The sequence below is a fragment of the Corvus cornix genome, chromosome 5, assembly GCF_000738735.6.
Source record: "Corvus cornix cornix isolate S_Up_H32 chromosome 5, ASM73873v5, whole genome shotgun sequence".
Classification (NCBI taxonomy): Eukaryota; Metazoa; Chordata; class Aves; order Passeriformes; family Corvidae; genus Corvus; species Corvus cornix.
Window position 1 is genome coordinate 2,470,415 of NC_046335.1, and position 25,264 is coordinate 2,495,678.

The 25,264-nt window shown below is 50.2% G+C and overlaps 1 protein-coding gene across 4 annotated transcripts in view; it reads right to left on the minus strand.

Moving 5' to 3' along the window:
* Window positions 1-2,497: 2,497 nt before the first annotated feature.
* The window catches only part of FERMT2 (FERM domain containing kindlin 2), a 49,803-nt gene continuing 27,036 nt past the window's right edge, over window positions 2,498-25,264 (minus strand). The window contains exons 4-17 of one of the 4 annotated variants that reach the window (XM_039552380.1): window positions 21,872-22,006; window positions 18,363-18,395; window positions 17,691-17,916; window positions 17,469-17,571; window positions 16,932-17,039; window positions 15,163-15,297; window positions 13,489-13,538; window positions 11,182-11,306; window positions 9,707-9,813; window positions 9,155-9,376; window positions 6,797-6,817; window positions 6,193-6,317; window positions 5,747-5,888; window positions 2,498-3,833 (exon numbers count right to left, since the gene is read on the minus strand). In XM_039552380.1, coding sequence (XP_039408314.1) covers window positions 3,660-3,833; window positions 5,747-5,888; window positions 6,193-6,317; window positions 6,797-6,817; window positions 9,155-9,376; window positions 9,707-9,813; window positions 11,182-11,306; window positions 13,489-13,538; window positions 15,163-15,297; window positions 16,932-17,039; window positions 17,469-17,571; window positions 17,691-17,916; window positions 18,363-18,395; window positions 21,872-22,006 — 1,706 coding nt within the window. In that variant the 3' untranslated portion in view covers window positions 2,498-3,659. The remainder of the gene's footprint in view (window positions 3,834-5,746; window positions 5,889-6,192; window positions 6,318-6,796; window positions 6,818-9,154; window positions 9,377-9,706; window positions 9,814-11,181; window positions 11,307-13,488; window positions 13,539-15,162; window positions 15,298-16,931; window positions 17,040-17,468; window positions 17,572-17,690; window positions 17,917-18,362; window positions 18,396-21,871; window positions 22,007-25,264) is intronic. The other 3 variants (XM_039552382.1, XM_039552381.1, XM_039552383.1) reach the window with 3 other exon arrangements.

A 25,264-nucleotide genomic window follows, 5' to 3' on the forward strand; every position in this document is an offset into this window, starting at 1 on the left:
TACTTGGGGCTTAAAACGCCGTCGGAATCCCAGCCGACCCCCCCAGGCCATGCCTGGTTCACACAGGCATCCAAATCCCCTGCTGCATTCGGAGAGGTGCATTTTCACCCTGGCAGCCGGTTTGCATCAGTACCTTGCCAAAAAGTGATTTATTTTTTCCTTTTCCCTTCCTCAAGGTCCTGGAGCGGGGTCAGCAAGGGAGGAAACATCATCCCCCGGCCCTGCTGCTGTTGGAGGGTTGGAGTTGTCCCATTTTCAGGCATCTCTGCCACTTATTTTGTTAAACAGGGGTTTGAGCAGCCTTGTCGGCTTTGAATCTCCCTCCCCATCGTGTGCTTATCACTGGAAGTTGGAAAGAATTCCTTTTTCCCAAGTGCAGCCACCGGTTTGTGGATGCCCGGCGGTCACAGCTCTTCCTCCCCGCTGCTGAATCACCCCCGGCGGCTGGGGACACCCACGGGCTGCCTTCTCCTGGGGTTTGGTTTGGGTTTTAATTTGGATTACTCCTTTGATTACCCGAAAGAAACAACCACAGCCAGATTTCCTGGTGTCAGCAAAATAAATCTCCGTGTCTTCTTCCAGTGTCTTCCCACAGCTGGAGCTGTGGGAACTGGGCTTGGCTGTGCCCTGTCTTGCCAAGACCCTCCTCATCCTCTGCTCTTGGGTTTAATGCCCAAACACCTCAAACCCGCCTGGCCTGTGATTTCCACATAACTGGAAACTCTCTGTGCCCACCACATCCTGGTTTTCCTTTGGCTCAGGATCACAGAGCAAACAGCCACGATCCTCCTTTTCCTTGCTGCTGCCTGTCCTTGAGGTGGATCATCCATCCCGTCCCATGGGCTCCAGCTCTTGCCACCTCCCTCCTTAATCCCTTTCCCAGTGTGTTCCCCTCGTTTCCTCCTCACCCCCGTCCATCCTCAGCGTGTGGCCATTCCCATCTGCACCGTATTTTATCTGGTGTTTGTCCAGATTTTGGGAAAACCACATAATTTTTTACCCCCCTCCGCTCCGACATCTCATTACCACTTGCATCTTTTCATCCAAGGAGAACGGAAATTTTCATCTAGGAAGGATCCTTGAAAACCCAGTTGCCTCCTTTGGATCACCTCGAACCCCCTGTGACCCCTTCCAGCACCGCTTCCCACCCGGCTTCTCCCAGCTCCCACCCTCGGGGGGGGCTGTGTGGGGAAGGGCTGTGGTTCCTCTGCCTTCCCATGGCCCTTCCCCGACCTCCTCTGCTTTTCTGCTCAGCGTTTCCTGCCTCCTCGCCTCCCCCAGCTGCACGTCCAGGCCAAGCCCTGCGGAGGTGGCTGGGGACGGATGGACCGAGGGCACTTAATCCATCTTCTCCCCCCATCTTTCCTCTCCCCCTCCCCATCCTGCCTAACCTCAGGCCGGGCAATAGGAGGTAAATATTTTTCAGGGAGCCATCCCCATCACGCCCCAGCTTTGGAGCTGTTCCAGTGTTGCTGCCGTGCCTCGCCCGCTCCTGCATCCAGCCGAGATCCTGGCGCTGCCTGCCAGGAGCGTGCTCGCCGCCCTCCGTTCGCGTGGCTCGGAGCTGCCCGGACTTGCTGCATCCCAAAGAACGAGCCCGCGGGCGTGGGGCAGGACCGGGAGCATCCCTGGCACGTCCTGAGCGCTGCTCCGCCCCGGCTGCGCTCCCGCGGGAGTGGGAGGAATCGCCCGGCCCCACCGGGCCACCCCTGCTCCGGGATTTTATGGTGCAAGGGTGCAGCCCGTCCTGCGACACGTGGTGTGAGGCTCAGTGCAGAAATGGGGAGATGAATTTGTGCCAGGGGAGGCTTTGATTGGATATCAGGGGAAATTCCTTGATCAGGCACTGGAACAGCTGCCCAGGGAAGCAGTGGAGTCACTGAAGGGATGTAAAAGCTTTGTGGATGTGGAACTTGGGGACACCCCAGTGGTGGGTTTGGCCGAGATCCTGTGATTCCCTGAATCCCCGGGCTGCTTCCCCACTGCCCGGCCAGGGAGTGGGATCTACAGGGGACCTAAAGTGGACTCCAAGAGAGCTGGAGAGGGACTGGGGACAAGGCATGGAGGGACAGGACACAGGGAATGGCTTCCCACTGCCAGAGGGCAGGGATGGATGGGAGATTGAGAACTGGGAATTGTTCCCTGGGAGGGTGGGCAGGCCCTGGCACAGGGTGCCCAGAGAAGCTGTGGCTGCCCCTGGATCCCTGGAAGTGTCCAAGGCCAGGTTGGACAGAGCTTGGAGCAGCCTGGGCTAGGGAAAGGTGGCCCTGCCCATGGCAGGGGGTGGAACAAGGGCTTTAAGGTCCCTTCCAACCCAAACCATTCCAGAATTTTATAACTTTGCCTTTTGGTGGCATTTGTTTCAGCAAACTCGGGATAAGGCAGCAGGAGGGAGCCCAAGGCTGGCACGGGATGGCTCCATCCTACAGGATTTGTTTATGGCCTTTCCACAGCACAGTTAGACCCCAAAAACCAGGAGTGGCAGCTGAACATTAAATAAAAGATTTGACTTTTATTTAAAATAAAGTGTATTTGAACATAGTCTTGATACCACGGACTACGGGAACGCAACACTGGTTATTCCTCGGCATGAGGCGGGCACGGGATCCCTCCTCGTTAGCACTAATGTGGGAATGGCTTAATGAACCTGGTGGTCCTGGCCCCAGGTATCAGCTACTGAGGGTGTTGTGGCACAGCTTAAACTTAGATCAAAATTTACTGGACTGGAAATTGTATTTTTTGTGGGTTTTTTTATTCCTTGGTTTGTCCCCGTACCCCTTCCAGACATCCTACAGTTACTGCTGATCTATGCAATGTCCTAGCTGGCTTGTGAGACTAGTTACAAAAACTGTACAACTTTATAAAATTTGTGGTTTTTTACATTAGTTACACAAAAACCTTTACTTCATAAACCTTTTACTTCATATCGTAATGAAAAAATTTGCATATCAGAGGCAGAACAGTGACTATGCTGGTGAATACTAAAAGTGTCATAATACAATATGGTGTACAAATAAAATTAAAAAAAAAAGACAATATAAATGATTATCAAAAGGCAAGTTAAACAAATAAAACCAAGCTATAACAGACTAACAGAAGATCATCTTCGAGGCCACACAAAACTATCCTCAAAGTCATGTCAGGCACCTTCAGAGTCCTGGTGTAGTGTGAGAGGAGAGATGGCAGCTCTGCTCGGGAGCAGGACGACTTCAAACAGGTCAAATGTACAGAATAAAAACACAAAAAAAGGGAAATAAAACACTCATGCATTAAACATGATAAATAGACTTCATATAGGTTAGCCCTGGATGGCTTTACAAGATGGCTCTTCAAAAATTGGCTTTTTTAAGTCAGTTAAATCTTTATCCTGATCTGCCCATCGGAGTCTGGCTCATCGGCACTGTCACCCTGCCCAGACACGCTCTGGTTATAGCAAATTAACAGAAGTGCTCGTTAGTGCACACAGATTAACTGGTCTGGTAATGCAAAACAAAACGAAAAAAAAAAACCAAAAAAAAAACCAACCAAAAATCCAATTATTAAAAAAAAAAAGATACATTTCAAGCTTACTTTATTAAGCAGCATGATCTCAAAGGACAGCTTTGGAAAGTTACACATGAATATGGCTGGGGGGTCCTGCGGGGCGCGGCCGGCGGGGCTCACACCCAGCCGCTGGTCAGTTTGTAGAACATCTCCTCGTCCAGGCTCTCGTTCTGGTCCTTGGCCCGCGTGGACAGGAAGATGTAGCCCCCGATGAACTCGTGCACCACCTTGCAATCCACCTCCGTGCAGATGAACGACACCCGCACCTCGTCCGCGAACTCCACCGTCACCTGCACGGGCAGACACAGCTCAGCCCTGGCCCACGGGAACGGCTTCTCTTCCCTTCTCCCTCCTTTTTCTGGGTGTTCACATGATTTCCTACTGCCTAAGCAAAATTCTGTGATGCCAATGGAGGAGCGAGGTCAGGGGAGGCCAAGGGCTGGAGCCCCTCTGCGCTGGAGCCAGGCTGGGGGAGCTGGGGGTGCTCACCTGGAGAGGAGAAGGCTCCAGGAAGAGCTCAGAGCCCCTTGCAGGGCCTAAAGGGGCTCCAGGAGAGCTGCAGAGGGACTGGGGACAAGGGATGGAGGGACAGGACACAGGGAATGGCTTCCCACTGCCAGAGGGCAGGGATGGATGGGAGATTGAGAACTGGGAATTGTTCCCTGGGAGGGTGGGCAGGCCCTGGCACAGGGTGCCCAGAGAAGCTGGGGCTGCCCCTGGATCCCTGGAAGTGTCCAAGGCCAGGCTGGACATTGGGGCTTGGAGCAGCCTGGGACAGTGGGAGGTGTCCCTGCCCATGGCAGGGGGTGGAATGAGTTGATCTTTAAGGTTCCTCCCAACCCAAACCACTCTGTGATTCTGTGAATGGTGATTTGGCCTTGATGATCCTTTTGAGTTCCTTCCACCTTTAAATATCCTGTGACTTTTATTCAAATATTTAGATACGGAAGTACCTTTTATAGCCTTTTAAAACTATTTTCTATTTATTTATCCATTCATTTATTTATTTAAATTACCATTACCCCCTTTTATCCCCCCTGACTCAGAAACAATCACTCAGCCTGTTCCCACCTCTCCATGGTGAGGACGTGGCCACGTTTTCCCTGCTTCCAGAGAAACAGGGACTGGGCACAGACCTGTTGAAGTCTGGGCTTTCCTTCCACTCCTCCCTGGTTTTCTAAATTGAATTTTGTCCACAGAAATACTTTATGGGGGCTGGGGGAGCTTGTTTTGGAGTGACTGAACAGACCATCTATTTATTGGTGCCCATTCTCTTTTTGTCCCCCCGTCCCTGACAGCTCTGCAGGAGGGACGGGGATTCCCAACAGAGTATCCAAGCTGGATAATTGGGAGATCAGGGCTTGCAACTGACTCAAAACAATGACTCTGAGGCAGAGGGGGAAGCTAAATAATTTTTCCAGCAACTCTTAATGAGCTGCAGACTGCAGGAGAACAGCCCTCACGTATCCCTGGCAATTTTAATTGGGTGTTCTGCCAAAAAGGAGCCCAAAAATTTGTGCACCCAAATGTAACAGCAAGGGAAAACCCCATCTCAGAACCTGGGGAAGTACTGGTTTGGTTTTTTGCTATTTACATGACAGTCTGAGTTGTACAGCAAATGAAAGGAATTTTAGTATGGATAAGGCCCTGTATATTTATGTTATGGGTTAGGATGGAGCCTGAGCATCGGTGCTGAGGTTTCATTTCATTTAACTCTGTGGAGTTCAGAGAATGGAGAAAGTAATTCCTGGCTACAGTGGAGAAAAATTCAGGGTTTTTTTGTATGGGTGACACACAACTCCACCAGTGCCTAAAGGGGCTCCAGGAGAGCTGGAGAGGGACTGGGGACAAGGGATGGAGGGACAGGACACAGGGAATGGCTTCCCACTGCCACAGGGCAGGGATGGATGGGAGATTGGGAACTGGGAATTCCTGGCTGTAAGGGTGGTGAGGCCCTGGCACAGGGTGCCCAGAGAAGCTGTGGCTGCCCCTGGATCCCTGGAAGTGTCCAAGGCCAGGCTGGACGGGGCTTGGAGCAGCCTGGGACAGTGGAAGGTGTCCCTGCCCATGGCAGGGGGTGGCACTGGAAGAGCTTTAAGGTCCCTTCCAACCCAACCCATTTGGGATTCCAGGACTCCAGGAGTGATGCCTGTCTCACTGCCAGGAGCAGGGGGAGGGGATGGGGTGTCAGGCACCATCTCACCATTTTAATCTCCCAGTTCACGTTCCACTGTTTCATGTTGCTGAAGCGCCAGGTCTTGACGGCGTCGCCCGTGCTGGCGTCCATGCGGATCAGCCGGTTGTAGGCGATGCCAATCAGCTCATCCTTCTTCCCACCCTGGAACCTGGGAGAGGAATTGATAAAAACAAGCCTGTGATACACAGAAATCCAGCAGCTGAGTTTACTTGTAAAACCATTTTTATAAATCATAATTTTAATTTCAGCTCCGGCGCAACTTCCCCAGCCAGGGATGCGCACAAGGATGTCCTTCCCCATGGCAGGGGGTTGGAATGAGATGGTCTTTGAGGGCCCTTCCAGTCCAACACAACCCAACCCATTCCATGATGATTCCAGGATGATTCCCGGATATTTAACCCACTCCCTGTATCCATTAAGGAAACACCCCACCCCAGCCCAGCCCCACCCACCTTGCGTTGAAGTGCGTGATGCCGAACTCCGGCAGCGACTGCCAGGCTTGGATGAAGCGCATCTTGGCCTCGATGAGGCTCATCTGGGCCACGTTCTGGTGAGCCTCCAGGATGCGCGCCGTGATCTGCGGGCGGCGAGACACAGCGGGATTAGGGGACGGGGACCTCGGTGCCGCCTCCGCTGTCACGCGCACGGGAGCGGCTCGGGAGCCGCCGCAGATCCGAGCACGGAGAATCGAGAATTCCTCCCCATAGGTTTTACTTCAGCTCCGACTGCTCCGAGCCCACAGCTGATAAATGTGGAGCTTCCCATGTCCAGACACAGGAAAGCAAATCTAGATCAGAGCTGTCTGGAGGCAAAGAGCCACTCATGCTCTCGGGAACTTTTAAGGATGCGAGTGAACAACAAGGCAAATTCCTGGTGTAGGGTTTCCAGTTTCGCCCCGTAAATCACTGGGGACCATTATAAAAACCAAGCAGGGCCCAAGTGTCACGGGGAAGGTGCAGGTTTTGTTAGTGCTTTCACCACTGCTCTCTAAACCAAAGGGGTTCTAGATTAAGTTTATTTTAAGTTTATCTTAATTTTATTGTTGCTGTCACTTACCAAGTCTCTTACATAGCCTGGCTGAAGATGGCAAGGCGAAATGAAAAAAAAAAAAAAAAAAAATAAGAAAAGGAAGCAGAAAGAAAAAAAAGCAATCAGAAATATGGCAACAAAGCAAAGAAAAAGTGTAAATTAACTGCAAACCAAAGTTCAAGCAAAAAATCAAAACAAAAAACCAAACCAAAACAAACCACATGCACAATTCCTTAGGTGGAAAAGCAGCCAAAGGGAATGTGAGCAGGGACAAGCGAGCAGAGATTTGCCGCTCGTGCCGGCCCTGCCGGAGCACTGGAGTGATCCCAGCTGGGCCCTGGAGTTGTGGAGAGATGGTTTTGGTCCTGAGATGGTTTAGGTTGGATATCAGGAAAGGTTCTTCCCCCAGAGGGTGCTGGGCACTGCCCAGGCTCCCCAGGGAATGGGCACGGCCCCGAGGCTGCCAGAGCTCCAGGAGCGCTTGGACAGCGCTGCCAGGGATGCCCAGGGTGGGATTGTTGGGGTGTCTGTGCAGGGCCAGGAGCTGCCCTGGATGATCCCTGTGGGACCCTTCCCACCCAGGATATTCCATGGTTCTGTGGTCCTGCTGGGGGGTGAAGGGGAGAATGAAGCTGCCAGTTCAGAGGAGAATTTGTACCCTCACTTTCCTCTCCACGTCTCTGCACAAACTCAAGGCCACTCTCTGGCTGAGGAAGCCCAAGAGGAAGCTCATGAGCTCACTGTGAGCTCACCAGCTCCTTCTATTTGGGATATGTGGAGAAATGATTGGGATGCTGCTCGGGATAACAAGCAGGTGAAGGGAACATCAGCTGGGCTTCCCAGGGAGGTATTTGCCCTTGCTGGCTCTGACAGCAAACCCTGGCAGGGCACCTTATTCTGGGTTGGTTTCTATTTCAATTTAGGATTTGGTGCTTCTAAACCCAGCCTGCCAACCCTCCACTGCTGCATGTGGAGACAAACCCCAAACAGTGGGTTTGGGGCTGGTGAGGACCCAGCACCTCCACAAATCCTCCAGCAAGGCCCACGGCCAATTCCCATTCTGGCACCTCCTGTGGGCTCCTCAACCTCCTCCTCCCCCTCCTCCTCCTCCTTCCCTGTGCTGGGGCCACGGAAGGACCCTTGTGGTCAAATTCCTGACATTCCTGCAGCCTCCATCCCTCATTCCTCCCAGCAAACATCCTCCACTGCTCCAAGCTTTGCCTCTGGCCATCAAGGAAAATCCTAAATCCACTGCTTAGCTGATGTCTGTGAGGGAGCCAGTGTCCACACCACAGCCACGTCCTGACTGGGATCATCCCCATCATGCCCATCCCCACGATTCCATGGATTTTAGTTTTATAACCAGGATACCTGCACAGTAAGCAAGTTTTCCAAGCTAATATTTTCCCAGGTGCCTCTGTTTTACCGGAAACCTAGAAAACATTATATATATATAAATATATAAATCTATCTATCTATATATATGTTAAAATCGTATATTTATGCAGCCTCTCCTCCATCCAAGTGGATATAAAGGCTTATTCAGGAGAATAATAAGGGCTATATAAAATATAACTCCACTGCCAGGAAATCATCGTGCTGTGCCAATAAAAAGTTACATTTTTCCGGCTTCTCTGACTTGCAGCCTTCTTCTGGGCTTGGAGAAATCATATCCAGCCCCAGCCAGCAGCCTGAAGGATTTAAGTCACCAGAAGGCCACGGAGCAATGCTTTCCTTATTTTTGCTGCTGTTCTGACATATAATTCTCTTTGAGAGAATCCTGCATTTATCCCCAGTGAGGAACAGTTCAGCCCTGTCAGGCAGGGATCCGGTGGAGCGTGGATGGAGTTCAAGCACGAGTCACAGCAACTCAAAAACGAAGCAATGTTCCGAGGACTGGCATTTGGAAGCAGTGGAAAAGCAGAGAGAGAAATATGCAAACCATGTTACAGCCAAGTGTGGATAAAGCACTGCAAGCAACTGCAACTCCGCTGATCCCGGGGATTTCTCCATGGATTCTGTGCAGGGGAAGGGGTTTTAACCCCAGCACCGGGGAGAGATGGGGCAGCTGGGGCCAAACCATTATCAGCAGGGGCCAAACCATTCCCAGAATGCGTTTAAAATAAACATCAACCAATTTCAAATGCGTTTACAATCGAAGGTTCCCCGCCGTGTCCATGCACATCACACGGCACAATCCCGGTGCTGGGTGCCATCCCCAGGTGCTGGATCCAAACCACACCCTTCAGTCCCATCTCATTTTAGTAACCACGTGCATCCCAGTGAGTGAAGACATCCAGAACATCCAAACCACGCCGTGTTAAACACCAGCCACCGCCGGGACGCGTGTCCAGTCCAACCAAGGCCAACAAGGGCAGCACCTACCTGCTTGTTCTTGTACTTCTTCAGGTAGCGAGGAGACACCAGGCACTCGGGGTTGATGTCGGTGTTGATCTGCTCCGGGATCAGCTGCGGGTCGGGGTTCAAATGCTGCATTTTCAGGAAGGACAGGATGTTCTGCACTTCCATGCCGTAGGAGCTGTCGGCCATGGTCTTGCCCTTGGAGGCCAGGCGGCAGGCGGCCATCCAGCTGGCGTACTGCGTCTCCTGCCCCCCAAAACAGGGACACGTGTCTGTCACAGCCGTGGGGGGACCACCAGACCCCTCCAAAAACACCCCAGGGAGCTTCATTCCCCTCCCAGCCCCAGGAGACTCCAACGTGCACAAAGACGGGCAGAAAGCCAACCAACGCGTGGCCAAAACCACACAACAAAGCCAAGGCTGACCTTCTGCTCCAAACTCACAGGAGACTTGGAGCACGTTTGGAATGCTGAGATCAGACAGGTGAGTGCATTTTCTATTTGCTTTTTAAAGAACAGCACCTGAGCAGGAGCTGATGGTGGGCAAAGAGGTGGCCAGCCCAAGAGATGAACTTACGTTGTCGCAGCGCAGCCAAATCTCGTTCATCCCCTCTGCCACTGGGATCAGGAGTTTGATGTTGAACTTCTGACCAGAGATGTTCACATCAGGGGTAACTTCACATCCTGCAAGAAGGGAGCCGGTATTTTACAGGGATGTGAGGAACTATGATTTAAAAAATGGCAAAGAAAGCAAAAATAGGAAAAGAAAGAGCAAAATTCCCTGACTCAAGGGTCTCCGGTGGCATCTCAGTGCTGCCAAAGGTTTGTCCCACACCTCTGATGGGATGAGCACTCCACACAGCACAGAAAAAACCTGTCAGATGTCCCTTTTTCCAAGTGTCAGGAAAATGGGGGAGAAAAGCAAGACCTGATCTGAAAGCAATGAAGCCAAAGCGAATGAGCACCCACAGAACTCCTGGATCCTGCCTGGAATCAGGAATGCATCCAGTGGCTGGCAAACACCCCAGAATTTTCATGAAAGGATAGGAAAAGGTGACTGGATGGGTGTTGACTCTCACCCTGAAACCCCTCTATGTTATTTGTGAATGATGGGATGCCATGGAAGTGTTCCAGGCCAGGCTGGGTGGGGCTTGGAGCATCCCGGTTTAGTGGAAGGTGTCCCTGCCCATGGGAACAAGGTGGAACTGGATGAGCTTTAAGGTCCCTTCCAACCCAAACCATTCTGGGATTCCATGATTTTGGCTGCTACAGGCAGCAGCGAGGTGTGAGCATCCCGCTCTGGGTGCCTGGAGAGAATTCCAAGTGGTTGTGTGAGCACGGGGGGGTGATGAACTGACCCTGCCACGGCATCAACGCCGCCTCCCAGATTTCTGCAAAGTGCCGTCACAGCAGATTTGTCACAGCTCCCAGAAAGGTCCTGCAGGCCAGGCCTCGCTCCCACAGCAGCCTGAGGTCGCCTGGCATCCACCCTGCTCCTGCCTCCACGGGGAGAACAAACGAGCTCGCTGCAGCTCCGTGGCTGCAGGAGCAGGAATGTTTCACTTGACATAAGCGCAGGCAGCAGCCACAGGAATTTCAGCTCTAGTGAGGCTGCTCCAAACCAGCACCGGGGAGAGGAGGAGAAATAAAGGCAGGAGAGGAAGAGGATGGTCTGTTCTTTCCAGTTTCTGCTGTGGGAGTCAGTGCAATCCTTTGGGTAAGTGACAAAAAGGAGAAGGGCAGGTGGAAGGTTGGAGCAAGGTTTGGAAGGTCCCTTCCAACCCAAACCATTCTGTGGTTCTCCAAGCTCTCTCTCCATGCTATTGGGGAGGTGGCAGTGCTTCCCCAAGGGATCACACATATTTCACTGTCTGGAAGTCCAACTCTGTGCCACGATATCAAACCCAGCCACCTCATTCCTTTAAACACCTTTACCCAACCCCGGGATGGAATTCCGAGCTGATAAAACAGTGGGAAAACAAGATGCAGGAGGAGCAGCCTGTTCCTGGAATAAAAAGCAGTTTCTCTTCCCCCACCTTATGCTTCTCTTACCTCTCAGGTTCATCTGGTGAGCAGGAGTCCCGTTGGATTCCTCTTTGCTTTTATAGCAGGAGATGGAGGTATCTTTGAAGGTGCACCAGTAGGGCTTGTAGCCTTTCAACGTCAGCTTCTTGGGCCTGCAGGACATGTGGAGGGACATCTCACTTGGTCTGAGCTCCTAAAACAAGCTGCTCCCCAGGAAACCTCAGTATTTGCTCAGCATTTCAGCCCTGGAAAGCTGCTGTTAGCAGCCTGGGTCATTCCCACCCTGGCCTGGGGGCTCAGCCATCCCTTCACTGCTGGCTCAAGGAGCTGAGCTCCAATTGCAAGTTTGGACTCTTCAATCCCGTGGAGATCATTTGGGGCAAGGTGGGGGGAGTTGGAGGATTGTGCTACAAAAACAGATGTGCCCATGAACCGCTGCAAAATCTGCCTCTCCAGCCACCAGGTGAAACTGGAACCACTCTGCTCAGGCTCGGAGGGGAAGCAGCACTTCCAAGGACGTGTCAGTCACGCACACGCCTGAGTGCACCCCTTGTTTTCCTTTTAAACACTCCACAGCACAAAAGGTTTCTGTGGAAAACATGGGTTTTGCTCGATTCTGCAGGAGAACTGATGGCCTTGCAAAGTGAAGCACCTGGGACCCTGAGCTCATCCCAACACAAGCCCATGGCCTTCGCAGAACTCCAAGTATTGGAATATTTTAACCTTCCCTGATTTCTAAACCTTATTCTAAGGCTGGATCTGCAGCCTCTCATGCATCTCTTGTATTTTCATGTCAGAAACAGCTGCTGAGAGTAGTTTAGACTGGATATTAGGAAGAAATCCTTCGCTGTGAGGGTGGGGAGGCCCTGGCACAGGGTGCCCAGAGAAGCTGTGGCTGCCCCTGGATCCCTGGAAGTGTCCAAGGCCAGGTTGGATGGGGCTTGGAGCAACCTGGGATAGTGGAAGGTGTCCCCGCCTGTGGCAGGGGGTGGAACTGGATGATCTTTGAAGTCCATCCCAACCCAAAACATTCTGGAATTCTATGATTTCAGCTGGCAAGAGCAGTAGCCTGGCTGGCAGGGGAGAGAGAAACATTCCAAGTCTCTACAGCCACACCAGGCACATACAGGGACACATTTATAGGAGTTAAATATATGGAATACAAGGCACATGCATTGTTCCCCAGTTCTCCTCCCCAGCTGAAGTGTGACAAGAGGCATGTCCAAAGCTGGGACCACTCCAAACATTGCACCATTTACATTGGATTTCTGGCACTAAAATACCACCTGACCCCTGGTTTTAGGAGCAAATGGAATTCTGTGTTCAATCTGACAGCCTCAAATCCCAGCCCCAGGGTTTAGGGCCTGACTCGAGTGAGGAACCAGCAGCTTCTGGCTGCTCCAGCCCCTGGTGCTCCAATTCACAGGCAATTAGCTCCCAGAGTCGTGCCTAATTTGATTGGCAAATCAGCAGATCAAGGGGAAGACCAAGTTTTTTGTTTGTTTGTCTGTTCAAGGGAGGGAAGAAACACCCACTGAGGGGCTGGGCACAGCCCTGAAACTTCGCCCCAATTAAGGCAGACCACAAGCCCAGACAGAGGCAGAGACCTCGGTAATTTGCCTTTGGAGAGGGAGAAGGAGTTTTCCGAGCAGAGAGTGCCAGGTTCTGGCTCCAGAACCAAACAATTCATAAAATAAAGGCTTGTTCCAGAGCTACTTCACTGTCTATAGCTTTTTTCCCCCCCCCTCTATCCTACAGCTCTGCTGTGAAATCCCATCAGTGTTTCCAGCTTCCAGAACTTTCACTGCAGCAGGCAATAAATTGCAAAAGACGGTCGTGGCTGCCAAAAATGTTCCTCCACGTCCAGACGCTGCCGTTCCCGGTTTCCACGAACCACCAACCGAGTCAAAGCAAGCTAAAAAAAAACCCTAAATCCTGAGCAAGCTGGGAGAGGGGCAGAGTCAACTTAACCTGCTCCTTTTGGCATGGAGAGACCAGGATCCCGGCTGGACAGAATTCCTCCAGCCTCCTGCAGACCAGGAGAGGTCTTTGAGGGAGGTTTTTAGGTTTTGCTCCTCATTTTAGGATGGTCTGTTCTCTCCTGGGCATTAAATGTGTTAAAGAAACATCCCAGCACACACTGCTGGCTCTGGGATGCACCACAGCAGTAAAACACCTTGAATTTTGTATTTGAGAACCAATCAACTTCGGTATGGAATATTTTGAATATCTTAAGGCCAGGAGATAAAAACCAAAAGGATATTAAGAGGCAGGACCATGAATTATTCACAGCCATTACCAGTTCCACAAGCAGCTCTTCCCATCAGCACTTACTTGAAGACTTTAATGTAGTCAGCGAGCTCTGGGATGGAAGTGATGTCACCCTGGAAATCAAAGATGATCCCACTCACCCGCCTGCCCCAGCGCAGCTGGAGCAGTGGGATCAGGAGGGAAGGGATGTGGTGCAGGGCAGGGAGCCGGGAACCCCATCAGGGCTTAGGGGTTGTGAAACTGCTGCTGAGAAAGCCTCAGCCACTTCCTGGGAGAAGCAAGGGGTGAAAAATCCAGGGCCCAGCTCTGCTGTTTGGAAAGCAGAGGACGAGGCTTTGTTTTCCTTTGAGGAATTCCTGCTGCGGCCAGGGCCAATTCCCAGCCGCGGGGTCAGCGGCGGTCACGGCAGCAGCGCTCGCACAGGCCATTTTCTCCTCCCTTCAGTTATTCCTGGTGCTCCAAACTAAAGGCAAAGAGGCACCTCCACAGAGAACTGACTGGGGAAGGGATTTTGAAGTCTAGAAAGAATTTCCACCCCCCCCCCCCCAAAATTTTTTTTAAATATTGAGTTTAAATTCCCTTTTTTTGCACGAGGGTGGCACTCGCAATTCCCAGGAGCTGGAAGTAAAAGGGTTTTCGAGGGACAGGAAAAGGGAGGATTGCTCCAGGAGCTTCCAGTAGCAGGACAGTTTACTTTCAGTCTGCAACGAGAAACTGTTTACAGATAGCACAGGGAAAAAAATGCAGAATCTAAACAAACAATCCAGTAATTGCCCATTATCCGTATTCAATTACTCGAATGCATCTGGAAGTGGCTCCTGCTACAAAGCCCTACGGAAAGGGATGGGTTTTTTCGGATGAATCATTGTCCTCTTCGATCCTGCCTGGCAGGGACTGCTCCTCAGTGATGTGTTTCAAATCTGGTTTTGCGGAAGAGATTAGAAAATATGTCTTGGTGATAAAAAGCTGTTGTTGTTTCTGGTTTATATGGCAAAGCTCTGCTGCTGTTAATGCCAATAAAGCGTCTAAGGATGGATGTAGCTTCAAAAAGCCCTGTCATAAACACTTAAAAAATTATGTGAAGTGGAAAAGTGGAAAGTTTCAGAGATTTTAGGGGTGGAAAGAGACGGTTTAAATGTGCAAAATGCCTGGAAAAGCTGTGCTGGGCCAAGGCTGACAGGACTGAGTCCTTTTAATGCACTTTAATTTTCAGGCTTTATATTCTGAAAGGTGGAAAAGCAGTGTTAAAACAGCATATCGAGAAAAAAATCCCCAAATGCTCTGAAATACAGACCTAGGCTAAAATCCAGTCTAATAAAAATAGGATTTCATAAGCCTAAATTAGTTCTGAAAATCCAGCAGCTGCTTTAGGTGCTGTAAAACGTGAATTAGAAACAGTGGAAGAGGAACCTCAGTGTGGAAAACTCAGTTATTCGGGAAAGTCAGTAGTGAGGATAAAAATCAATTTCATTTCCATTTAGTTTTCCATTCTTTCATCAGGAGGGTGGCTTGGGGCACGGGGGGATCAGTAAGATCCTGGCTCCTCCAAGACTTTTCCAGATGCTGCCCAGGATTCCCTCTTTGTAGAGCTATCCCTTGGTATCTAAAATCCCTGTATTTTAAAGAAAATATTATTGGGGTGTGGGCAACGTTCTCATCAGAATTAGGAAAAAAAAAAAGGGAGAGGAAGGAAATAAAGGAGGTTGGATGTCTGGAAAAACTCCCTGCAGCCCTTACCAGGATCGTCGACGTCTTCCCACCTTCCAGGGTGATTTCCAGGTCCGAGAGCGCGGCATCCACCTCGTCCACGTCCTTGTCACTGTGGTTCAGGTGGTTTTCCGAGGACATGATGGACAGCTTGTTGATGTGGTACTGGAAGGCAAGGACAGGGTCACACCAGGATGCTCCTGTGACCCCAGGATCCCGCGGGATCATCGCGACACAGCCGCCATGCTTGGGAAGTGGAGTGGGAAACGAGTGGAAAACCAGGAGCAGAGGCCAGCAAACACTGGAGCGAGTGTTTGTTGAGTCAGGAATGGCCATCTTGGATGTTTCCAGTGCAAGGAGTCTCCAGGCAATGATCCCTAAAGGACATCTCTGGACTGCGCAGGGCAGAGCTGCTCTTTCCACTGGCCTGAGGGTGGAAGGGACCTCTGGAGGTCACCTGGTCCCACCCCTTGTCCCAGCAGGGCCACCTGGAGCTGTTGTCCAGGGCCACGTCCACCTGGCTTTGGAGTAACTCCGGGGATGGAGACTCCACAGCCCCTCTGGGCAAACTGCACCAGAGCTCTGTCGCCCTCCCCGTACGAAAACGTTTCCTGATGTGCAGAGGGAACCTCCCCTCTTCCAGGCTGTGTCCGTGGCCTCTGCTCCTGCCACTGGGCACCTCCGTCCACCCCCTTTCCTGCCTCCTACCAGGTGTTTATGGACATTTTTAAGATCCCCCCATCCCTGGAAGTGTCCAAGGCCAGGTTGGACGGGGCTTGGAGCAGCCTGGGATAGTGGAAGTGTCCTGGCTCATGGCAGGAGGTGGAACAAGATGATCTTTAAAGCTCGTTCCAAGCCAAACCATTGCAGGATTCTATGTCTTTGCATCTGTTTTCACCCCAGAAAACCAAAACATCCATAAAACCTCACAGGAAGGACCGTGCCCAACCCACTCCAGAGCAGTTGGATATAAACTGAGTCATTATATTTCTGCTTTCTGCTCTTTTGTTCCTGGGAGGGGCTCTTGGAGAAGGCAGCCCTGCTCCTGAGGGGGACATTTCTGCATCCTACAGCTCCAAGGTGTGCCAGACCACACGGAACAAATGCCTGCCATCCCTCTCATGGAAGTCAATAGCAGGTGGAGCATTTATGCCAAATCACAGTGAGTATTTCATAAAGCAGATAAATAAATAGTTCTGGGAAAGCCACAGATTATCCCCAGCTGGTATGAGGACAGAGAGCCAGAAAGGCACAGTTCAGTAACCCCGTGTTCATATGGGATGGGTTAAGAAGGGCAAAACTAGAAGTTAAGATAGATATAAACATGTTTGGTAAAAGCAGGTCAAGTTCTTTTTTGTGAGGGATAATCAGTGGCAAATATTTAAATTATCTCATGAACTCAAGTGAGGAGCTGGAGATGGGAAATGATCCAACTTCTACCAGCGTGAGGAGGCCAAGCTCCCACCACAGATAAAGTGAGGCCTAAAACACGATTTTAAACTGAAGGGGAGGTTTTGATGGGATATTGGGAAGGAATTCTTGGCTGTGAGGGTGGGCAGGCCCTGGCACAGGGTGCCCAGAGAAGCTGTGGCTGTCCCTGGATCCCTGGAAGTGTCCAAGACCAATTTGGAGCAACCTGGGATAGTGGAATGGGGTTGGAACTGGATGGGCTTTGAAGTCCCTTCCAACCCGAACCATTCTGGGATTCCATAACTTCGTTTATCAGATTAATCAGCAAAGAAGTCTGCAAACAGAATCAAGTCTAACCCAACCCAGGAGCCTGTGGGGCTGTCCCTCACCTGCAGTGCTGCAAACATCATCATCTCCTCCTCTGTGCACTCGATCTCCTCCAGCAGGATTGCCCACTTGGACTGCTCGTACAGCTGGTTGATCCTGATCGCGTCGTACTGCGGCACAGGAACACGGAATGCTTGGAAAACCAGGAGCCCAGCTCAAGCAAAACCACCCCATCTACTGGAAGCTATCCCTGCCCACAGCAGGGGGTTGGAATGAGATGGTCTTTAAGGCCCATTCCAACCCAAGCTAATCTGGGATTCTGTGATCTCTCATCTCAAAACAACATTTCGATCTGAGACCGAAAATCCTCTGCCAATGACACAAAGTGGCTTTAAGAACTCTTAAAACACCTCTAGCAACACCTAAAATCCCTGGTATATAGGAGCACAAATCCTGGGTTTGATGCCTTCACAACCAATTTTCAAACTTCCAGGTTTTTTTGGGAGATTTACCAATACAACAGAACGTTAGAGATCCAGGCATCCTTTGCTCCTAAGGATGGAAATTCCAAAATGCAAGTGGAACAAGGAGCTCTGTACCTTTGGATTCAGGTCAAAAAAGCTGTAGTACTTGAACCGGAGTAGCAAAGCCTCGTTTTCTTTCACCTCCTGCTCCATCAGGGATCGGGACGAGTCCAGCCACCTGTGAATTGCCAACACGGGATAACACACACGGAACGCTCCGGCGGAGTCGCCACGACGCTCTCGAGAACACAACTAAAAATCAGCAAAAAACCCCAACTCCTCGGCTCCTGAACTCACCCTTGGTTGATTTTGGCCTTATCGAGCAGCGTCTGGGGCTTGTACATTTTGGCTAAGGACTCCGGGGAGGTGACGGGCTGGCTCACGGCCAGGATTCCTGGGTTGCCCTCGGACAGGGCGCTGTCGCCGAACCAGGCGGACGTGGGGGACAGGGGGCTGCCGTCGTGGGCGTCGTAGGTCGGCGTCATCGTTTTGCTATAGAGTCCTGGGCTTGAATAGATATTTCCTACCAGCGAGGGGAATAAAAGCCGGGAATTAGCCCAGGGCCAAGCCCTGCCTGCTCCCGGCCATGCCGGCTCCGCGCAAATCCGGAGCTGGCGGATGGAAAACCTTCCCTTTCTATCTTTCCACAATGGGAAAACACTGTGCTGCTTGTTCTCCCATGAAAACCTGTCCCTCTCCTCTCTCTCGGCTCTTCTCCAAGAGCAAAACTGATGGAAAACTCATTCCAGCCCAAATGATGGGAGAAGACACAGATCTCCCACAGCGGGAAGCTCTTGCCCCCTGAGTTTCTGTGGCACCTGGGACATGAGTGGCCCCCGACTTACCGGTATTACCTGTTGCTTAAAGATTTTGGAAGTCAAAAGTTTTAGAGGAGCAGGAAAATAAACTAAGGGTGCAGCCAAAGAGACCAGAGGCAGAGGGCAAAAGTCCTATTGAGGTGGAGCTCACCTTTGACGGGGCCGATGTAAAGAATATCGGTGCCTATAGAGAGGGAAAGAAAGGAGGGAAGTGAGAAGGCGAGAGAAAGTCACCCGGAGAGTAGGAGAAGGACAGAAGCCAAAAATGAGCATTTTTGGAAGAGGGCAGAGCAGCACAGGTGAGGTTGAACCACCCAAATGGAGCATCTGCAGCAGCGCTGGTGGCAGCAAAGCAACTGAAGTGACTTCCCGTTATTTTGTTCACGTTCCAAGAACAGCTGGGCATGGAAATGTGGCATTCCCGGATGGAAAAGCTTGCTGAGGTGGCCACACAAATTCGGAATTAATGTGCTGAGCGAGTGGTGCAATGTGGCGCCAAACTGATCCCAAAGCACACGTTACTCCCAGGCCTTTCGAAGCTTCACAGCTCGTACCGACTCAAAGCAGACAAAAAAACCCCCAAACACTTTAAAATTATTAATTTGAAGAGAAAAAACCAAATCCAGCTCGGTATCTCACAGCTCAAAATAGCTGAGAGCTTAACACAGAGGTTGTGGCTGCCCCATCCCTGGAGTTGTTCCAGGAGAGCTTGGATGAGGCTTGGACATCCTGGTCTCTGGAAGGTGTCCCTGCCCATGGCAGGGGGTGGAACCAGAAGTGCTTTAAGTCCCTTTTAAATCCCTTCCATTCCAAACCATCCAATGAAACAGCCCCTCTTCATCTCATGGGAACTTTGAATTTTAATATAAAATCCAGATTTTCAGAGTAAGGGAGGATCAACCACTGTATCCTGATGCCAGGAATTCCACTGTGTACACACATCGGGCAAGGAGCTCCCTCAGCATCACCTGCTGGGCATAAATCTGCCCACCAGCACCAGAAGGTCCAACACCACACTGGATTTTTGGGAAAGGGCTGTGTCCTTCCTAAATCACGAGCCTGCAATTCGAGGCACCCAAACAAGGCCTTTTGTGCCACCTCCTGCTGTTGCCCCGAGCCACCACCTTGGGCCACGCTCCAGCTCCTTGCTCCAAACCATCCCTCCAGCCTCATGGCCAAGGAATGACAGAAAACTGAGCTAGACTGGAAAAGTCCAAGACCAAACCAATGGAAAAACCTTTCTGAACCCTCATTTTTCACGATGGCCATCTCAAGGAGCAGGAAGAACAGCGTGAATCAACAGCATCATGTCAGTGACAACCAACATCATGGCTAGGAAACGCCAAATAATTACAAACCTGATTCTAAACTGCCTGGCAGGATGGAAAATGAAAGTGAAAACCATCAAAAAAGGATGCTTTTAATGCTCCTGCTCGTTTTGCTGGCATCCCAGTCTGGATGAATCATCTGGGGACCTGTACACACTGTGGGTGCCAAGACAGATCCAGCAAACCAGGCACGAGCAAAAAAGCAGCAGGAATGGTCAAGGGATGGAAAAATCCACCTTCATTTGCAAGGAAAAGGCCAGGGATGATTTCCAGGTTCTTAGACCAGGTACTTTGGGAGCTGGGACGCCACAATCCTTAGGGTCCCTTCCAACTTGAGCTATGCTGTGATTCTGTGATTCTAAAAGCAGCAGAAAAGGTGCTCTCCCCATGGATTGTTACAGCCCTGGAGCAGAGAACTCCAACAAAAACCAGCCATAAACCCCCATCGCTTCCATAAATCACTTCCCAAAAGAGCTCCTCCCTCCTCCCCATCTACTCTTGCTGCTGCCCTCAGCCTTCACACAGCTCGAGCACACAGGGCTGAGCATCAGCTGGACCAACAAAAGAAAATCCCACTTTTTGCCCCAAATGGGCAGGTTCTTCCACGAATATCCCCCCACACTCCTTGACTGAGTGTTTGCTCCATCAGAGCAAAGCTTGCCCTGCACTGTTCTCATCACTTTCTCCAAACACCCGAAACATCTCAAAAGAAGCTTCCCTCAAAAAATGTGCCCCAGGCAGGCAGTGTCATGGAAAGTTCCAGCAGAAAGAGCTACAAATTTGGCTAATTTATATAAACAAGTGACTACAGGTCTTCTAATGGAAAGTGTTGGGCAACACATCCTGTGGGTGTATTGACAACTCTGCCCACCGGGATTTAAATGGTTTCACTGCCAGGTTTGGGGTACTCAGTGACAAAACACTCCCAAGACATTGAAATCAGCACCTCCATTAATTAGCTTTCCAGAAGCTTTCAGCAACACAAACTGATGTTGGAACAACGCTAGAAATGATTTATTCAGATGAAACCCACGACTTTTATCGAATGGCACCTGAACAGGCAGGAATTCAACCTGCTGCGAGTGATTTCATTCACAAGGAAAGCAAAACCAGCCAAGTGACTCACTGGAAGAGCCATAAATAATTAAAATAAACCCCAGCTTCTGCACACATTTCCCCCAAAGCAGGCCAAGTCTTTCCTATTAATCTAACAGAGATGCTCTCTGTGAACACTGGCTGTTGGAAAGGCTCAGAATGGACTTTCAAGACGAAAATGCCAAATGGAAATGAAAATTGACTGGAGCCTTGCCCAAATTCTCTGAGCCAGGAGTGGGAGAGGACAAGCCCTGAAGTATTTTGAAGTAGCTGAGAGGAGAAAGAGTGGGATCAGAGCAAAAGGAGGATTATTTTTCCTTGTTCCAGACCCGTGGTGCACATCACCCTGTGCAGCCAAAACATTTTTGCCTGCAAGCCCTGTGCCACCACTCCATGACCTTCCCTGCAGTTGATTTAACATCAATTAATACAACTTTGCTGAATTCCAAGGTCGTTTTTTCAATTAAAGCTGCCCTGCTTCCCTTGGGTTGCTGGATTTAAACCCAAGAGCTCTGGCAGCCAGACACGTCTCTCCTGCTCGCCACCACAACCTTCTCCACAAATCCATTTGGGATAAAGTGCTCCCACTTGGCCAATATTATGGTTTAAACTCCTGCCATTTGCCTTTGGACACCAGACTTCCAGCAGCCATGGAAAACAGCTGAAAAACCCCTCTGCTTGCAAACACCTGCATGAATCTGCTGCCTGTGGTAACTCTGTCAGGGATGTTACTCCGTGTGGGACATTACTCCACCAGAAATTCTCTTCCCAATCCTGCTCTGGATCTGGAATTCAGACTGGCCAACTACCCCCCAGCAATAAAAGGATTTATTTAGCATCACAATCCACAGCTACACCCTTCATGTAAGGCGACACTAAAGCAATTAATAAAACACTGGAACAGTGGCACAGCCTAAACCACACCAGCAATGTGACATTAGGAACGATTTTCCATTTAACTCCTTTCTTAGCAGGGTGAGAAAAGCTCTCAGCAACATCATCTGAGTGTTCCAGTGGCCACCCTCGGGCTCTGGTTTGTTTTGTGAAGCCTGGGGTTGCTCTGCTCCCGGGAATGCGTGACAGCTCCAGACATGCATCCGTGCGACCGAGTGTTGCAGCTTGCCAGGACTTGTGCCATGGATTTGGGGTCTGTTTCTCTCACAGACCTTAAGAAATTCAATCAGCCCCACACGGCTGTGCCTTTTTTTGCCCCACTCCCATTTTTTTCCCAGCTCACCGGACCCCGGCGTGATCAGCGGCCCCTCCAGCTCGAAGGTGTCATCTTCACACTGATCATCCAACTTCTTCTTTTTTTTCTTTGATGGATCTCTGGGTTTCCTCAAAAGGGAGAGTTCTTCTGGATGCCGGATGTCTGGGGGAGTAAAATGGACCACTTTTATAATGGCAGGATGGGAAAAAAGAAGGAAAAAAAAGAGGAGAAAAGGGGGAAAAGAAGAACATCCTTCCATTAGGAACAACATCCAGCAACACCCAGTATCTCCCTTGGATGAATTTCTGCAACGGTTAAAAATCAAGTTGAGAGCATTTTCCCTGCAAGCCTGTTGGAAACAAGCACTGTCCTTGGCTGGAACGGTAACATAACATTTGGATAAAACGTGGAATTTCCCAGGCACAGGCACTCGAATGTAAATGTAAGCACTGGCAGATCCCGTGACAGAGCCTAGTAACACTTCCAGACATCAAATATAAATAATAAGAATTAAAACCCACATTAATAATATAAAATTAGAAATATTATATAATATAGGAATACACAATGATATAGAAATAATGTAAAGAAATAGAAATACTCAGCCATGTAGGTAACAGGTCAGGTCCTCTCCCTTCCACAGGAGCAATCCAAGAGTAAACCATTTATTTACACATCACACTGGAAAGTTTAAAGCCTATCCTTTACCCACTTTTTAAAGAGATTTTGGCCAAAGTGTTTCCTTCTCACAGCAATTCTTTCCCATCTTCCTGCCCAGGACCAACCTGAACAATGTGAAACCCATTTAAAACGAGGAGCATCCCATTGCATTCGTGTTTCCAGCCATGGGAATATGGGGAGCAATGGAAAAGGGAATTTCCATTTCCCACCAAGGCAGTACTTGGGTCTGCTGCAGTCAATTCCAAGTGGGAAAGGGTTTCCCAGGAAAGCAGAGCCTGCTGTCTGTTGTACCACTGAAACCACTGAGGGACTGGAGCAGGACCAGGAGTCCTTGTGCTTGGTCAAGATGTGGGAACTGACCTGGAGAAGGATTCACCTGGGCATGGAGCCATCCAACTGCAGTGGTGAAAGGCTGCAAAAAGCTTGGAGAGCTCTGAAATACAGCTTGGATTGGGAAAAGATGGGATGAGAGGGCTGGGGGTATTCACCCAGAGAAAGGAAGGTGCCAGGGAGAGCTCAGAGCCCCTTGCAGGGCCTAAAGGGGCTCCAGGAGAGCTGGAGAGGGACTGGGGACAAGGGATGGAGGGACAGGACACAGGGAATGGCTTCCCACTGCCAGAGGGCAGGGATAGATGGGAGATTGGGAAGGAATTCTTCCCTGGAAGGGTGGGCAGGCCCTGGCACAGGGTGCCCAGAGCAGCTGTGGCTGCCCCTGGATCCCTGGAAGTGTCCAAGGCCAGGCTGGACATTGGGGCTTGGGGCAACCTGGGAGCAACCCATGGCAGGGGGTGGGACTGGATGAGCTTTTCAGTCCATTCCAACCCAAACCATCCTGTGGTTCTCTGATGATTCTATGGAGCCCATGGGACATGCCTGAGCCTGGAAGGAGTTCTGGAGTCTCCCCTGCAGCTGGTTGTCCATGTTGAAGCTCCTGTGTTGTTTCTTACTCTGTTTTTTGCACCTATCACCCCAAAATGCTCAGCTGCAAATCTGTCCCTTTGGAATGCCCTATGGAAAGCAGCCCCTGGTCCTATTCCCACTGCAGGAGAGATCAGGAGACAGGAGCTGGCTGCAGCCAGGCTGTGTTTTCCCACCCACAGGAATGCTGCAGGACACAATTAGTCATTATCCCAAAGAGGAGCAGCTCCAGGGCTGGGATCTCACCACGTGCTGGCAGCAGTGGGAGTTCCCCGAGCACTCCCAGGCATGGGATTATAATTAACACTGGAATTTGGTCCCCAGCTGGTGACTGGAGCAAGACACACCCCCACACTGCCCACCCACACCAGCACCTTCCTTCCTGCAAACAAGCTGGGAAATACCACACTGGGAACTCGCCCCATCCAGGTGATCTTCAGGGATGGATCCCACTAGCCCTGGCATTCCTGAATCCAGAGGTCAGGCACTTCAGGATTTAACCATCTTTTACACTGTAAGTGTCTCATCCCATCCCATCATCTAGTTTTAATTTAAGTTTTATTTTTATTTATATTCTTGCAGTTATTTACTTACATATTTATATATATATATAAATATTGTATACATACATATTTTTATATATTTATTTTTAGAAAGCGTAATTTATTTTAAGGGTTTTTAAACTTATATATTTATATTTATATTTATTTATTTCAATCATATCATTGAATTCCAGAATGGTTTAGGCTGGATAGAACCTTAAAAGCCCATCCAGTCCTACCCCCTGCCATGGGCAGGGACACCTTTCCACTATCCCAGCTTGCTCCAAGCCTTGTAGAATCCAGCTCTGAACACTTCCAGGCTAAAAATATACACACTAATATATCTATATGGATTTTAAAAGTATAAAATATATAGATTTATGTATCTTTGTATTTTATTTTATATATAAACTTTCTGAACTTACGATTTAGTTTTATTTCTATATTTATAGATATTTATTCCTATATTATTGATCTATTTTAGTCCTTTTAATATATATCAGCTTTATCTAATTTCAGCTTTAATTTAACCCTCATTTATTATTTCTCCACACACATCATCCCACTAAACCCCATCCCTGCCCCCACCACCCACCCTTTCAGTTTCCCTGCCCAACTTTTTGACCATTTCTAGCAATAAATACCTAGAGCCTGAATGCAGCCAGCTCCACACATTCCCATTTATCCCAGCCAGCTTACCTCATGGAGCAGGAATCTGCTGGGACAACCGGGGTCACGCGCAGGGGACAAGAGGCAGCACAGCCTAAATCGAGGAGTTCCCCTGGTATTTTGGAGCAAGGTTGAGGCTCTGAGGTTTATTTATGGTGCATTAGCAACTGCTGGAGCCTCTCAGCTGGAAGCACTCAGGGAGGCCGGGAGAAGGGCTCCGGGCCAGGCTGGGATTCTGGAAGTGATCGCCTGGAATCGGCCCAGGGCTTGACCATCTGATATCAAAGAGACTTTTTATAGTCCCTCAGTTGTTCCTGATGCTCCCGGCAGGATAGGAAGGATCCAGGGCAAGTTTTCAACAGCTGCTTCCAAAGAGCACATGGCTGCAGGGCATGGAGCAGGCAGCACATCCTTGGGATGCCGGAGCATCCCGGAATCGGTCCCATGGATAGGCGGCAAATTCCTCCCGAGCGCATTCCGATGGATGCGCCATAGACTGCAGGACTTTACAAAGGCAGCTGAGGGAAAGGCTTCAAACTGAAGGTTTAGATGGGATTTTGGAAAGGAATTCTTGGCTGTGAGGGTGGGGAGGCCCTGGCACAGGGTGCCC